The 17,643-nt window shown below is 33.7% G+C and overlaps 1 protein-coding gene across 22 annotated transcripts in view; it reads right to left on the minus strand.

Moving 5' to 3' along the window:
- Positions 1 to 17,643, minus strand: part of LOC142325978 (CUGBP Elav-like family member 1) — a 1,952,897-nt gene that overhangs the window by 498,030 nt on the left and 1,437,224 nt on the right. For all 22 annotated transcript variants that reach the window (XM_075367994.1, XM_075367987.1, XM_075367984.1 and 19 more), the window contains one exon: positions 1,791 to 1,873. In XM_075367994.1, the coding sequence (XP_075224109.1) occupies positions 1,791 to 1,873 (83 nt within the window). The remainder of the gene's footprint in view (positions 1 to 1,790; positions 1,874 to 17,643) is intronic.

Consider the following 17,643-nt stretch of genomic DNA (forward strand, 5'->3'; position numbering starts at 1 on the left):
TTACACTCGCTGGTGTTTCTAGAAGCTGTTGTTGATTCATTATTTTGCAGTTTTAGTTACAACGTTCTGTACTAACCTGTTGCTAGTTTAATTTTAATCCGTTGCAGAGGTATTATAAAATGCAAATCTCATAAGGTGCAATATGTAAATAATAAACAATTTCTGTAATTACTTTTTCGATAATCCAATATAATATGCATTTCAAGTAAGTAAAATCTACTTTTTAGAATGTGAGAGAATTCTAATTAAACAACTGTTAAAACAGGCATTCCCGCCTTCCATAATTTTAAAAGGAGTACATTATTTAATAATATTTAGGACTTCTATGCAATTTTCATTTAAAACCTATCGCGGGGTAAATGTTCTAGAAAGAAAATTAAGGAATCCTGGTCGACGTTAAGTTTAAAATAATTCCCTGAAGGTAGAACACGTTTTGAAAAAGGATGGTTCGAACTAAAGTAATATTTTAATTTTTCACATGTTTATATTGCGAAGTTCTGGGGATGGCAACGTAGTTATGTCTTTGCCAAACCCTCGGAATTTAGAAGATATATATTACAATCGGTTATTTCGCTATTAAATAGACTACTATTTACTTAATATACAATTTATCATTAAATTTCAGGTATGAAAGTGAGTGAAATTACGGGAAGATAAACGATTTGTAAAAATTACTGTATAGCTTGTGTCTAATAGGAATAAATAAGTAGATAAAGGAGTTGTAAACTTATTTCATCAGTTCATTGTGTATGACTGATATTGAGGTTACTTATGTGGGGGTACCAAGGTGGGGAACTTCTTCATTATGATCTTCGTATTAGATATTAGAGACTACATTAATAAAATTTTTACTGAATGGATAAGACTCAGAACAATTCAGTGGCACCACTACATTCACATAATTTGATGCCCCACGGTTTTTCGTTTTGGGGAATATCAAATTCATGATATTCTATTCAAACTCAAATGACATGCACCTCCTCAAACTGTAGATCGAAAACTCAGTTGATTTTATAAATTGGAGAAAAATATGTAATTCAGTGGCTAAGCACTCCCACGAATGCATAAAGGGGAAAAGGATGATATTTTTTTAATAAGTAAAACATGTAATAATAACATTCTTTTTGAGTGTTTAATATTTTTTTATCAGCTGTTTTCTAATTAGTAAATAAGTAAACTGGCTTTCAGACCATTTGATATTAGACAATAATGTTAAAGACTTTGTAGTACCTAAAAATTATTTTTATATAACCTAAAATGAATAATCCTCATTTTTTTCAATTAAACTAAAAAAGTGTCTTATACTCTTATACTCTATATAATAAAATTTGTCCTTAACTCAATGATTCAGCGACTTAATGAAAATCAATGATTGTTAGTTTACAGATATATACGTAATTAGAGAAAGTTGTTAAAAATTATATTATTAGTTATGGATGGTGAAATACAATCGTAAAATCCTTTGTTAATTCAAGAAGATAAACAGATCCCCCTGTCAAAATTCGGTTGGTAAATAGAAATATGTAATTTTCTCAACTAAAATATAAAGCATATAATAATGTCATAAACTTTAATTTATAATTAAGATTAACTGCAATAATCACAATTTGCGATTAGTTAAGTATTGATTAATAGTATACAAAAAAAATACATTTATATGAAACCAAGAAAATACTTAAAAAAAGAAAAGAACCAAATAAATATATATATATATATATAAATAAAATGCACTTCTAGTTAAGGATTAATAGTATATAAAAAAGTATACATTTATATATAACTGCACTTACCCCGGCTAGTGTTTTGATGTTATGAAGAGCATTTTGTGCTTCCAGCGCACTCTTTCGAGTGTAAAACGTGACAAAACAGCATCCTGTAATAAAAAAAAATTACCATTATAAGAATGAGTTACTGGTTTTATCATTGAATATACATTTTTACGAAACTAAAGTTTTTACCATAGAAATTAAAAACTTTTTTTAATAGGCCCTAAAAATATTTGATTAATAACACTATTATTATTTTTTTAATACTGTACAGTTTCTTTCACAGAAAAAAATTTGAAAAAAATATTGAGAACCACCCATTTTTCTTAGTTTTTATATTTATTTATTTTTTTATTTATATTATTATATATATATATATATATATATGTCACACATACATAGATAGAAAAGAGTCGTAGTTAGAAAAAAATTGTAATGAATAAGAGGTCAGGGCCATGCTTTGAGAAAAAACATGCATCGGCTGTTAGGATAGCTTAACGCCCCTTTATTAAACTGATCAATTTAGGCTAAAAATAAGTAATAAAAAAGATTCAAAAACAAAATTTAGTAACAAAATTTTTACAGAAGAATACCTTTTTGTTTGTTTTTTAATATTTGTATTATGTTGGGAAAAAATGTGTTATGTTGACAGGTCGAAGTTCCTTATAAACATAATTATTCCCAACGATTACGCACAAATTTAGATATATAGACCGATTTTATATTCGCGCGTTTTTCTTTATTCAAATATGAATTGTTTATTCTTAATAATAAATACGTTTACTGTGATAATAGAACAGAGAAAAATTTGTCGGCAACTGCAAATAAAAATATGACGTCAAACCAGCCCATCCTTTGGGTTTGACCGATCGAAATGCGGTTGTAACAACTCTTCAAAATCCCCTATCAAGTACATGTAATAAATATACGGGTAAGATGGGGTTTATTTAGTATTAAAAAGGTAATCGATTTCAATGAAAATATTAAAGAAACAACAGGCAAAGAAAATAACAATTTTGTAATATGATAACAGTAGTTTTTAACTTGCGATTATTTATTTCTTTATTGCTGACATACGAGTATCATATTATTTTTTTCTAATTAAAAATTCATGTTTTGTTAAGGTTTTAATAGAAAAAAATTAATTTGTATTTTTTCACATCACCTATATAATTAACGAAAAAATTATCATGTCTATGATTAGTATTCTAAAAATACTAATTATAGACCAAGTGATAAGCTGCTTATTTTTTAACTTGCTATAATAATTCATGCTAACATTAATGTAGGGGGTTTCACATAGAGGAGAATTTATGAAACCGAGAAGGAAACTTATTAAATTGTTTACTTTTTCATATTAAATAAGAATATTTTATTACTTACGTTTCTATATTTATTTATGTACAAGAAAATTTATTTCATTATTATTGTTTTTTATAAATTTTATAAATCAACATGGCAGTAATATTTCTTAGTCACGCAAACCTAAAGAAAAAAAAAAACTGAAATTTTTTTATTAGAAGATTAATAAAAATCTATCTTCAAAATATACATTTTTTGGGATGTATCTTCATATAAATATTTACACCCTTACATTAAGTTAAATGTACATATATTCTAAAAATATAACCAATCTCTATGATCCATTTATTTCAGAGTTAATTATCTTTATTCACTTGCTTATTACAAGTCTTTCATTAAATCAAGATATAAGGAAGTTTATTACGTTGACAGTATATTAAAACTGTTATAGCATACACTCCAAATAATAAAACGCTCACCTTGAAAGTTTTTTTCTTAGTTTTACTTTATTTTTGACAAATTATCACAGATGTCTGTTTAAATTAATGAAAATACTGTTTACCTATTTCAGTGTTTTGTTTTCTAATTAATCTAGTACCGTTTTATAGAGAGAATGTATAAACAAAATTTACATTTAAAAAAAAATATATTATCTTATATATATAAAAAAGAGCAATAATTACCCTGTAATTTTTTTACAGTATAGCAATAATAGCAATAATACAATCAAGAAAAATTAATAAGTCATATGTTAAAAATAAATTCATTTTTTTTTATTAAGGTATCTTTTTTTATATAAAAAAAAAAATTGTAAAGATTTTAAAAACGAAATGTTAAAAGTCTGAATGACTAAAATTTAACAGTTGTAATAAATGGTATACAAATTGAGATATGTTGGTTGTAAGAAATGGTCTTTGGTGATGTGAGATGCTGTCAGCAGCAGTAAAGCAGCAGGAGCAGGAGCGGCTGAAGTGAGCTAGGTATAACAAATTACCGGTGTTGCTTGCCGCTGATCTTATAGTAAGTCGGTGTGTGAAGCATCAATCTACGAAGTAAGAGGGCGACCCGCAATATTATTACGTACATGAGTCAAGCCGGGTTGAGATGGATGGAGGACCGTCATAATGTTAACGCTGTTCGTGACGTAATGGACGCCATCAATCTGGTGTCGGGACGCGCAACGTCGTTGCCATGGAGATTCAATAATCACTTGTTTGCAGTGATTTCTCCTAATGCCTGTCGCTTTTTTTCTCTTATTTTCCCTCTTTTACTTCCTTATTCCGTTCTTTTCTCTCCTTTAACTAATATAGTCTTCCTTTTTATGATACTCGACTAAACAGAAAAGGTAAGTGCCAGAGAACGTGCCTTACACTTTTCCATCCCTTTTTTCTCAGTCACCCGCGTACCGAAAATACTTATTCCACGATCTTCAACAGCACCAGCAGTTGGAATCCAGGTTGAGCTGATTTTCTACGTTAAAACGCCTCCGTTCATTTTATTTATTTTTTTTTTTGTACTTTTCACCGTCTCACTTTTACCCATCATTGTTATTTACTGAGAAAAAACTGATTGACTTCTTTTAAATAAAAGAAGTTGAAGTAAATTTCCTTAAATAAAAAAGAAATGAAACGATCTAGAGAAGAGAACAAATATTACTTTCACATTATTTTCAACTCAACTCTTTTATAATTTTTTTTTTATTTTAATAAAAAAAAAAAAAAACGCGTTATTAGCTTAACATTTCACTTACAACTGCAGGTTTCGGAATTATTACTAAATGAGGTACAACTATAAAAAATTACATAATACATTTGAAAATAATAAACTCGTATAAATTTTTATTTCATTACGTTAAATCAAATTAATCTTCTATGTAAGAAATACTTTATATTTTATTAATAAAAAATCCACGTGAATAACATGATTGAACTTACCTCAATTCAAAGGTTGTATCCTTAAAAACGCCATGAAAATTGCTAAATCATCGCTTTGTGAAGTTTAATAAATGACGTAATACTTACTACCTTAATACTAAGAAATTAAAACCTTTGATCTACGGGAGTAGGTAATAAGAAACGTATATAAATAAATAAACAAACATCTTCAAAAAACTATCACTTGGTTGTCTAAGGTTTTAGAGAATAATTTATTTGAAATTATATAATTCAGACTCCTGATCTCGTATTCAGATTCAGAGAAATTTTTTCTACAAAAAAGTACAAGAAGGAAGATTGAAAAGCGTTTTCAGAAATCTCTTAAAAAGCGTAAAGTCCGATTCAATTGTGAATATGGACGTTACTGAAATTTTCAAAGGTTTTGTTTCAATAATTTTAAACCCTGATCTTCTCCAGGGAATTAAATTAGGTCCTGTGAAATAAATCGGTAACTAGATAACTTCCACATATTATGGTTATCCTACCCGTAGTATTAGCAATTATTATTGACTTATTATGCTAATATTACCCGTTAAGTCACTAGATGTATCATCGAGTTCATCCTTGAAAATCAACAAATATACCTTATAAATCTAAGAATGATGGCAAAAATGGAATACTTGTACTAATAATGAAATACTTAAGTGGAATATAAATATCCCTAGTTAGAGAAAATTAATTAATTATTCTTGCATCTGGATAGATCTCTAACAAATATGGATGAAACAAAAACACCTTAAGGTAAAAGTGTACCATTTGTTTTAGAGAGCTTACAATAAATCTTTAAAACAATTTAATAATATCATATAATATATAAATAATATTATAATAATATAAGTTAATTTGTACAACGATCTGATCCTTTTAATAAAAAAACGAAACAATAACTTATTAAAAGGTATTTATATACAAGCTATGACTGGAGTAGACGAAGTTAATTACTTCCGTGGCTGAGGTTGAACTCTCTTAACTTCCTTACACAACAGTTGGGACACAAATAACTTTTATACAGGATTGTAATCGAGGCAAGCCTCGCTAATTTACGGCATAATTGCTGGGGCAACTGACTGCATAAGGCTCAGGAAACTGAAGGAATAGTAGAAAAACATGAATATAGAACTATCATATTTGAGTTAGGAATTAAAATTCTACAAGAAAGGAAAGGGGATAAACAAATTTACTCAACTTATAAAAAAATTCCATTTTTGGATGATGTAATATAACACACTTTATCTTAATAAAGTATTATAATAATAATAACCATATTAATACATAAAATTTGAGACCAAGAGATGAAGTATTTTTATATAATTGAAACTATTTTCTGTATCATACTACAAAATTTGAAATGAGCTAAAACTCAATTTAGAGAAATATGAAAACGATCAAATTAATCTTTAGACATTTTAAAACTAATAAAATTTGAATAATGAAAATCAGTCCAGTACTTAGTGAGACTTCTGGATTTGAATATCTGAAAAACTAGAATAGAAATTAAACTAAATTATAATTGTAATTAATAAGATTTTGATATTAATAAGGTCAAAAATCATATTGAGCATTATTTAGTTTTTCTGTTTAGTCTCCGGAACCACCGTATACTTGAGAGGATGAAAGAGGATATGTATGAATATAAATGAAGTATAGTTTGTAGTCACAGGTCGGCCATTCCTGAGATGTGTGGTTAATGGAAACCCAACTACCAAAGAACACCGGTATCCATGATCTAGTATTCGAATCCGTATAAAACTAACTAATACCCTTTACTAGGATTTGAACCTTAGAACTCTCGACTTCAAAATCTGCTGATTTTCGATGTCGAGTTAACCATTAGATCAGTCCGGTAAGCTTAAAATGCTTACTCAGAACATATTTCCAGTCGGTACAGAGGCTGTATTGGACAGACCGGATTGATTAATTTTTATCTGTTCAGAATGGCCCACAGATACGTCATAAAGCATAAATGGAAATTTAAAGTGCTTTTCCTGTGATAAATAACCTCGGAAAGTTCCTCAATTAAGTAATAAATGGAGATTTTTGAGGAATTCTTAGAGGAGACTCAAGTTTCAGGTCCGATACGCTTGATGACATATCTGTGGGTCATCCGAGCAGAATAAAAAAAAAATCAGCCCGGTCGTTTCAGTAAAACGCCTACACGGACTGGAAATAGGTTTTCAGCACAATTTTTTTAATATATAAAATTTGTGGTTTTTTATAAACTAAGGAGGTTATTACCGTCAGAATGAGAAAAATGTTCAACACTAGTTGAGGTCTTATTAAATCTTGTAATACTTGTAGTTTTTAATCGAAATGTTTAAGACTAATTTACTGGTGTTCCGTAGCACGTCGTGGACAAAACATTCTTTTCATAATCATAGTCTACGATAAAAAACAGAATTATTCAAAGTAGAAAAAAAAAATTTACCGACATATAAAAATCTACTAACATAAATATCTTTTATAAAATAGTCAAGACTATCAATATAGATCAATAATCATATATTTTTTTTTTTAATAAAATCATACAGAAAAATAACAAAGTTTCAGAAATAAATTTATTCAAAAGTAATCTTAACATCCATATAATTTGACACAAGATTAATATTAATGAATGTTATGAGTAAAAATTTTTAAAGTAAATTTTTTTAGAAAAGTTAAAATTAAATATTCATCATTATTTGGTCTAAAGATTTCACGAGTAAACCTGGTTGGAAAATGCTCTTTATGTTAAAAATAAAATTTGCAAATCCATCTATTGAGAACAATAATTTGTCATATTCTCGGTGTCAGGATAATTGCTACGATCAACTGTCATAACTTATCCATCTGAATGCATCATATTTGATTGAATCCATCATTTTAAATATATTAAAGCGATTTTACATAACTAATTTTTTTTTTTAAAACTAAGTTAGAAAATAATTCATTTGAAGAATGTTAGCGTTAACTAAATTAAAACAAAAAACCTTTAATTTTATTAAGGGCAAAAGAGATTTTTTAACTTTCAGACAGACTTACTAAAGAATACATCAATTCCAGGATAATATTCACAGGTTTTCCATATTTGAGAATTCAACCAGAAATAAATAAATATGTCTGTCTTTTATAATTTTTTAAATTTTGTTTTGAAAAAAGAATTTCCCTAACGTAATGTCCGAGGAACGTAATGGAAAAAGGAGCTTTTTTTAGAACAGAATTAAAAAAAAATTTATTTACCAAGATTTAATTTTCAATATTTCAATTATAATTTACGCTATGGGGTTATAAATATAAATAAGAACAAGCACGTGTATTGAATTAGTATAACAATATCGCTCCTGTACACCGTAACACACACACACCACTCACAAATAGATTAGGTTTCTGCTATCTGCTGTGCACTGCGGGTGGTGGGTAGCGGTATTGCAAGGCGTCATTAGTTTTTATTTCTCCCTGGAATCACAATAGCGTCTCGTTTGTATGACAAGGCCAAATCAACCTAAACCACCCCCTTAATTCCCGCTCCATTCCACTATCTGTCTACACCCCCTCACAGTTACGTTATATACAAGCGGTAATCAGTCCTTTTCTTTTTTTACCTCAACATTTTTACCTATTATTCCCACCAAACCGTTTTTCCTCAACATATTTTTTATTATCATACGAATGTATGCATTGCAAATTTACCGATTAAATTAATCTTTTATCAGGACTAATATTTTTCAAGATAACTAAAGTACATTAATTAACGAAATCTACTGAGATCTACAGAGTTAACGAGTACAGGCGTTCTAATTTATATTCCACAGAACACAAAGAGTGATGGCTGCTAATATTATATATGTGTGTTAGGTGTTATAACAAAAAAGGTTGTACGTGATCTGACATGAAATAAAAATTACTTCCGAAACTGTCATAGCCATTCTGGAACAATATTCTCGGCCATTCCATTCTTCACTGAGCCAAACGTAATGTTGTACGTCGGCATACCAAACCTACTGAAACAGAAGATATTCATAACTACAATTTACACCTTTACTCTGTTTACCAGTGAGACTGGGTGTAGAGTGAACATCATTACATTCAAAAAGTATAACTTTGACTATGTCTCTTACACCTCAGGTGCTATACATGCGTCATGATAGATTGATAGTTTATTCGTCATGAAAGAAAATGTTTGTTCGTAAAGTTAGATTTATCGGCGAAAATTGCCGAAAATAGAATGTACAGGGTCATTCACGGGAACCGGATGTTTTTGAAGTGGGTTGTATTCGGGCGTTCGTGGTGGGAGGGGCACGTGGCTGGTGTCTGACGTTTCCTTTGTTCATAGCATTTACATTTTAGTCGTTGAGATGGAGCCGTAGACGCTAGACCAACGCCTGTACGCGTATGACAGTTTTGTGCGAAATGACGAATCCGTAACTGCTGTTCAGCAAGATTTCCGCCGTCAGTTTAATATCCATCGTAATGCAAGTGACCCTTCTTGTAACACAATATTGCGATGGGTAAACAACCTTCGAACAAGTGGTTCAATATAGAAGAAAAAACCACTGGGTCCCCGACGAACTGCTAGCATTCCGGAGAACATCGAACGTGTAAGGGAAGCCATTGTCAGAAGCCCACGCCGCTCTATTCAGAGGCATTCAGCAGCGCTTCAAATGAGTACAAGTACGGTAAGACGAATTCTGCATACAGACCTGCATTTCCATCCTTACAAGATAGCCGTCGTGCAGCAGTTAAACGAGCAAGATTTCACGCAGCGATTACAATTTTGTCGACAAATGCTTACCGTTTTTGAAGAAAATGAAAATTTGTTATTGTTAATGAGTGACGAAGCCCATTTTCATCTGAATGGCTTCGTCAACAACCAGAATTGCCGGAATTGAGCAGAAAGAAACCCACATCAGCTTCACGAGAGACCACTTCATAGCCCAAATCGTGGTTCGATTGTGTGTCTATTAGACACAACTGTAGTACAGTTACAATCGAACCAAGAAAATGGAGGAGGAGGAATAACTAGGAATTGGATTATGTATATATATTTCTTTAACTAGATTACTGACAATAAGAAAATATTAAAGGATTATCCGGAACGGGAAAATAAGACACTATTCCCCTCGGATACACACACGTGAACATGGTATGACATTCCACATCCGAGAACTTTATCCTCTTATTTTCCTACTCCACTAGTATAAATACCAGACACACAGCCGTATGCCATCAGTAGTGAAGTCATGCTCAACGAAGAAGTACTAGATTGTATAATACACGAAGACTGCGAACACGGCGAACGAAGCTGCAATTGTATATATTGCGGCAACCGCGAACAACAGTGTATAGGGTGGTTAACAAGGGTTTCTGAAGAAGATTACAAAAAAGACTACATCGACAACTTCTGGAAATCCGGAGAAAACAGCTCCTACGACGACATCAACCACGACCAATATAACAGATACAAACAAGAACTGGAGGTCCTGGACGGCGGACGACTTCAAGACAAAGATACAACAAATGGCGGAATCGATGGACAGACTAATGGAATTGAGCAAACCATGGACGTGGCCAAACTAACTGACGGAGAAAGAACAATACCCAACAATACAGAACAAATGGGGGACGTTAATTTACATTGCTCCGATACGTTATGTGACACTACTCCACTTACGAAAAGACCAACCGACACTGACAAAAGATTAACTAAAAGACATAAAGCAAATAATCACCAACACTCATACACACAGCTTTGCTCCAGATCCGCTGAAGGATCTGGATTCCATTTTCCACTTGTTTGAAGCAAACAATGGGAAAGGTCTATACTTGCACTTGGCGAACATGAGTTCTCAGGTTATACGCAAAACGATTTGGTCAAGCATATTGACTATATTAGAAATAAACTACAAACCGACAATGACGTGGATCCAACACGGACACAAGGGAGCCGAGGTACTATGCTTCAAAACAACATCAGAGGACGAAACAATAACAGCAATAACAAAATCAAAAACAGAAACTATACAGACACTTCAGACGGACAATGTACCTCCACCGTGGAGGTTCATATACAAGACATTAATAACACACATAATGACAGACAAACACGAAGCAGCCCAACCCCCGGACCGTCAAATATTAAGCAAAAAAAGGGAACTAAACGAAAGACAAAAGACGATACTATCAAAGAGACTAAAACTCAACATAAACGAACAAGGACAGACACGAAACGAACAAACAACACAGACGACACAGATGGAACTACTGAACGACTCGGACGACCAACTACTAGACAGGATGATGACACAGAAGGAAACGTTGTTGGAGAATGTAATAAATGTGGATATACCTTCATCATCCACCATAACAACCAAAACCCAACTGACTGTCTGGTGTGCAATAGGAAATGTTGGTGTTATTGGACCATATTTTTTTGAAGAAAATGACGCTGCCGTAACTGTAACAGCTGATCGTTACATTGCGATGTTGAATACGTTTTTCATCCCTGAGTTACGAAACCGGGAAATCGATTTTCAAAATGTGTTATTCCAGCAGGATGGAGCTACAGCGCACACAGCGAGGGCAACGATGGCTGTTCTCCGTAACTTGTTTCCAGGATGGATCGTTTCCAGATTCGGCGACATTACTTGGCCCCCTCGGTCCACCGACTTGAGTAGTTGTGATTTTTTTCTGTGGGGATTTCTGAAATCGCGTGTTTACGGCAATAGACCGCGTACATTGGAGGACCTAAAGATCGCAATTCGTCATCACGTTACCCAGATTGATGTAGATATGCTACAAAGAATTGAGGCCAGTTACCGTGAAAGGCTACAACAATGTATTGCCCAAAATGGACATCACTTGCCGGACATAATTTTTCGTTCATGAGTAAGTAACAAATGCTTTGATTTAACAAGTCTTTCAGTACCAATAAAACTTTGTTAAAGTAAATATTCAATTTTTTTTGATTATTTTAAAAACATCCGGTTCCTGTGAATGACCCTGTATATCAAGTGTAACCTTTCCTATTTCCAACAAATAAATTTTGGTATAAGCAAGTTTTAAATATGGCGTAAAACTCAATTTTTTAATCAAGTGGTATGTAAGATATAACTTTCCAAAGACAAATTTCTTATTTCGGGAAGAATACCATAGTAAATATTTTTTTGTCAAATGATTTCTATTTCAGTCGACATACTTCTTGTTAAACAATACGGAATAAATTTTTTAAATAATTTACTCGTAATTGAATTTAAAATTCCTACAATTACAGACATCTTATAAAACAAAACGAAAACTTCATTTTCTTTATCATACAAAATGTTTTTGTAAAAATTGAATTACTTTCAAAACATAAAAGTGATTAACAAAGTTATTTCCTTTTTTTAAATTTATTTCCCTCGTTCTATTTATTAAAAAAAGTATAATAGCAATAAGTAAAAATTAACTTTAAAATAATTTGTTTTACCTCTATCTTATAATTCTGACAATTTCAAGATAATAAAATATTTTCTTTTTGTAAAAGAAATTACCATTTTAAAATAAGAAAGTTATATGTATAAACTCAATGATTTAACTTTTAAAAGTTTTAATAAAGTATTCTCTGTCATTAAAATAAACAACGAATCACGAATCATTTAAATAATAAAACATGCAAAAACAAGTTGATAGCAGTATCGAAGAAGGATGGTGAAATGAAATGAAGGTAGAGGTAGAAAAAGGATAGAAATTAGGAGAAGGGGAAATGAGAAACAATTACGTAACGTTGTAGTAATTGATGCTTTCTTCTGAATCTGAACAAGTACCTGCTTTTCCTTTTGTTTATTATAATTAAATTAACAAGAACAAATAAATAAGACTTCTTAATATGTTTTTAGAAACTAAATTATATTTAATTTTTACAATACTACCTATATATACATTTATTTAAATTAAAAACAACTTAACGATATTCGTGAAAATTTAACAGCGTAGACATCATTCGAAATCAAAAAGTAAAATGACTTTATTATATTAGTACAACGCAATTAAAAAGGTTTGATGTTAATATATACAATTCTTTATTACAAAAAATTCAAAATATTACTTTGATAAAATAACTGATTTACCTTGATTAAAGAATGCAATGCATAATTTATTAAAAAAAAATAATTTCATCTATTAATCCTTTGAACGATATATTTTAATAAAATAATAAATATAAATTAAAGAGAATAACTATAAATTATAACGAGAATAAATTAAAGGGGTACAAGTCCTTAGTTAAAAAAAGAAACATTGTTAACAATGTAATCGAATCAAGTTTCTTGTTATAATAAGCGAAATAATATTATTACTTTTTTTTTCCATGTATTGTCCCCAACTGAGGGAAGTAAAACTTTCCTCATAATACTGCTCATAATAATGAGAAATATTTTTAAGACTAATAGTTGAAGGTAGAGAGTATAAATATTAAAAAAAATGATGACAGAAAATTGTATGCTGCATGTTCTTTAGAAATAAAATGATAAAGAATAAACAGCAACAAAAGGAAAGTGACACTGGATTGAGTTGTGTCTTAGTTAATTATTAAAAAAAAAAAAAGAGTATGTACCATTTAGAAAAAATGATAAATTTTCTGGATAATGAAATCGGAGGTACGAAAGGGAAACCGTTATTAAGAAGAGAAGAAATAGCAGGTGGCGGAAATGAATAAAGGATTGCACAGAGGGGAAGAAATTATTTGTTTACATGTTAAAAGGAAAAAAAAATTAAGTGATAATGATCTAAAATTAAATGATCTGCTTTGAGATTACAATTTGATAGAGTTTTGTAAGATTAAATTTAGGGACAATACTGGGTCCCTGAAAAACCAACAAAATTATTGTTATTCACTGGATGGATTGTAACAATTATTGAAGTCTGTTAATTATTGAAGTTAGGAGGCTAAATCCCGATATACTACAGAACATCATTGGGGAGGAGATCTCTAATGTGCCGGACAGAGATGTTAAACAATACTCGGTGTACTGGTGGAATCAAGGGATTGCTGACCAACGGACAGTTTTGCAGCGGTGCAAACGGAGGGCCCAGAGGCTGAGAGCGCGTGTAGGTCTGACGACTGAAAGTGATATAGCGATTGAAGATTATAGGTCGGCTCGCAGGAGACTGAATTTCCTTATCAAGCAGGCTAAACGAGATAAATGGAGGGATTTGTGCGGTGAGAGTTGGATGCGGACCCTTGGGGACGCGCCTTCCAGATTATTACAAAACGCCTTGGAAGGCGTCTGCCAGCTCTAAATAAAGATAAAGTGGCACAACAAATGACTATAAATTTTGCCGCGGGGGGAAACTGAGAGACAAGGTGAACGTGGCAGGTTCACACAGGACGAGGTAACTGCTGCAGTCAATAAACTGAAGAATAAGAAAAGCCCGGGCCCAGATGGGGTTCCGGCTGCAGTCATTAAAGGTCTAATTAGGATCGTCCCGTGGGAGATGACGGACGTCGCCAGTTATGGTTTACAACACCGCACATTCCCAGAGTGTTGGAAATCAGCGAGAACGGTCTTCCTACCTAAATCAGCCGCTAGTCTTGGCACCAACGACTACCGTCCAATAAGCTGAATAAACAACATGGGCAAAGTCGTGGAAAGGCTTGTAGCAATCAGGCTACAAGAAGAATTAGAAAGAAACAACAGCCTGCACGGTGAGCAATACGATTTCCGTAAGGGTCGCTCGACGGTAGACGCAATAAATAGGGTGGTGCGATGGGCAACGGAGGTCCGACAGGGCACTTGGCGGACGAGAAGGATACCGCTAATGAGCTTGATATAAAGAACGCGTTTGGGTCCGTTCCGTGGTCGGCTGTAGTGGCAGCGTTGAGAGGAATAAAGAGAAATAAGTGGCTATTTGATTAATCAAATAAATTGTTATCTCAGTGACAGATGGACAGAGGTCAACACGATTTAGGGGACGGAGAGGTACTAGATTTTTGGTGGTGTCCGGCAGTCCTGCTTTGGAACGTCTTTTATGATTTCGTGTTTCGGCTTAATTACCCAGACGGCGTTACTATAGTAGCATATGCCGACGACGTTCCTGTACTTGTTGAAGATCGGGAGCTAGACGCTATGGAGGAAAAGGCTAACCTCTTCCTTAGATTGATAGACGAGTGGCTAGCGAGAAATAGTATGGAGGTGTCTCCTACCAAAAGTAGGTGTATCCTCTTCACGGGTAGACGGAGACTTCGCGGTGTGAATATTGCGATCCGTGAAGAGGATATTACTGAAGTTACTGGCACAAAATATCTGGGGGTTGTGCTAGATAAGAATCTGAAGTTTGGCAGGCATATAGAAATGGTGTACAAGAGGGCTTCGTCGATAGTAAAAGCGATCAGGGGGCTGTTTGCTGGACACACAGTACCTAGAACGTCAAGAAGGAGGCTCATCATGTCTGCGATGGTGTCGTCTGTACTATACGCGACATCAATATGGGCTGATGCCGTAAATATACAAAGAAACAGACAAAAACTGACAAGTATGCATCGGGCGGCGCTATTAGGAGTAGTGGCAGGCTACCGTACAATGTCGTACAACGCGTTATGCGTTTTGGCATCAGTTCCACCAATTGACCTACAAGTCAAAGGTAGGAGGCTAAGGGCGGCTGGTCATAATAAAATTGAAGAGGCGGCAGAAGAGGTGGTCAGGAATGAGTGGAAGACGATCTGGACCGAGTCATCAGTAGCAGTGTGGACCAGGTGACTAATACATGAATTAGATAACTGGCTGGACCGGGGTTACTAGAGTGCTAAGTGTAGGGAAGGATGGACAACCCCGTCTCGGAGGACCCGTATGCTTAGGTGTACGGGTTCCTGTGAGGGGACGGGGACCCCATGTGAAAGCCTTCGGGAGGGGTTAAGTTAAGACCGAGACCCAGCCGAGGTTGTTGGTTTTCTGGGGGTGCTTGCGCCCTTGGTGCTGGCACCTTTGGTTTGAGGCAAGGCATAATGACCGAGACCCGGTTCCTGGCGGGGGTGCGGGGAACGGCATAGCCGGGCCCTGTTTCCCCCGCCGGGGATTAGAGGCAGGCACAAAAATCCAGAACCGGAGGGGGGGTTGACCTGTCGTGCCGGATGTTAAGCCGGTGTATGGGGAGACCTCCTTAGAGTCGGAAGGACACCTCCCTGGGCCGAGTATACTTAATTGGATGTCCGGCCCAGGGATATAGGGGGAAAAAATAATGATGGTATTTCTATTGATCAAAGGCGAAATATTAAGGTGTTTCGTTAATGTCACGTTCTTGATGAAACGATGAAATATGATTTGGTTCGATACAAAATTAAACAGTGCTGTTTGTTTTGATCATTTCTGGCGTTCATAAAAAATATTGGGGCTGATATTTAGAAAAAAATAATAACATTTCTAATTTATAAACATGCAACCTATGCTAAAAACAATGATCATGCTTAGATATAAGAGTGTTCGCCTCTATCAAACCTGACAACTGAAATCCATACCTTTATCATCCTACAATAAGGAATGTCTTATTTATGTAAATAAAGATACTAAATAAGTCAGTTACGAATTCAGAATATAACGAGTGATTCAAAAAGGACTTCACAAATCTAAAAACATATAAAAATTTATTGAGATAACTTACAGATCCGGTTGAGGTCTCTTTCATATGAAAACACATAAGTTCGTCACCCAAAATTTACTTTGGTTCCACATGTCTTCCATTTGTAATGCATCATACATCCCACCTGAAGTCGATTTCATTCCCGACTGTAGCCAGCAAGTCGGGTGTTATCTTTGCCGCTGCGGCGTTTGTTCGAATTATTAGCTCAACAAGATCAGCAGGCAAAGGTGGTACCATACAACCGATCTTTAATGAAACCACATAAGAAAAAAATCTAGCGGAGTCAAAACTGGGGAGCGAGGTGGCCATGCAATTGGACGTTCATGACCAATCCACCGACCTGGAAATCGAATATCAAGAAAATCTTGGAGTTCTAGATGGTAGTGAGGTGGTGCCGCGTACTATTGACAATAATGGCGTCCAACTTAGTCAAAATCGTCTAACTGTGGAATTAGAACATTTTGAAGCATTCCCACATAAACGATAGCATTTACGGTTGCTCCTGGAAGAAGAACGTGCCGTATTGTCTTTTTTGCTTAGGTTACAAAAAACATTGACCTTAGGGCTATCACCGATGTAATGCAAAGTTTCATGAGGGGTTTCACTACTCCATATTCGGCAGTTACGGCTGTTCACCTTGCCTCTGATGTGAAAAGTTGACTCATCACTAAAAATTACACTGTCTAAAAACGTAACATTGTCTGCAATTCTATCCATAATTTCCACACAAAACTGCAACCGAGCAACTTTGTCGTCATTTGTATTGTGTTGACCCACGATTAGTTTGTCAAGTGCAATCGTTTAAGTAATATGCGCCAAACAGTCGTTTGTGGAATGCCAGTCTCACGTGACGCATGTTGAGTTGATTTCTTCAGCCTACCTGAGCTTTCTCTAAGTTGTTCCTCAGCAGCTTGAGGGACACGTGGGCATCCTGATGTTTGTATGTTTAATAGTACAACCTGTCTGAACAAAGGTCTGGTGCCAAGAATAAACTGTATGCCTATTAGGAGGCTCCCTACCGTATTCTCTACGAAAATTACGTTGAACTGCAGTTG

The sequence above is a fragment of the Lycorma delicatula genome, chromosome 6 (genome assembly GCF_047948215.1).
Source record: "Lycorma delicatula isolate Av1 chromosome 6, ASM4794821v1, whole genome shotgun sequence".
Classification (NCBI taxonomy): Eukaryota; Metazoa; Arthropoda; class Insecta; order Hemiptera; family Fulgoridae; genus Lycorma; species Lycorma delicatula.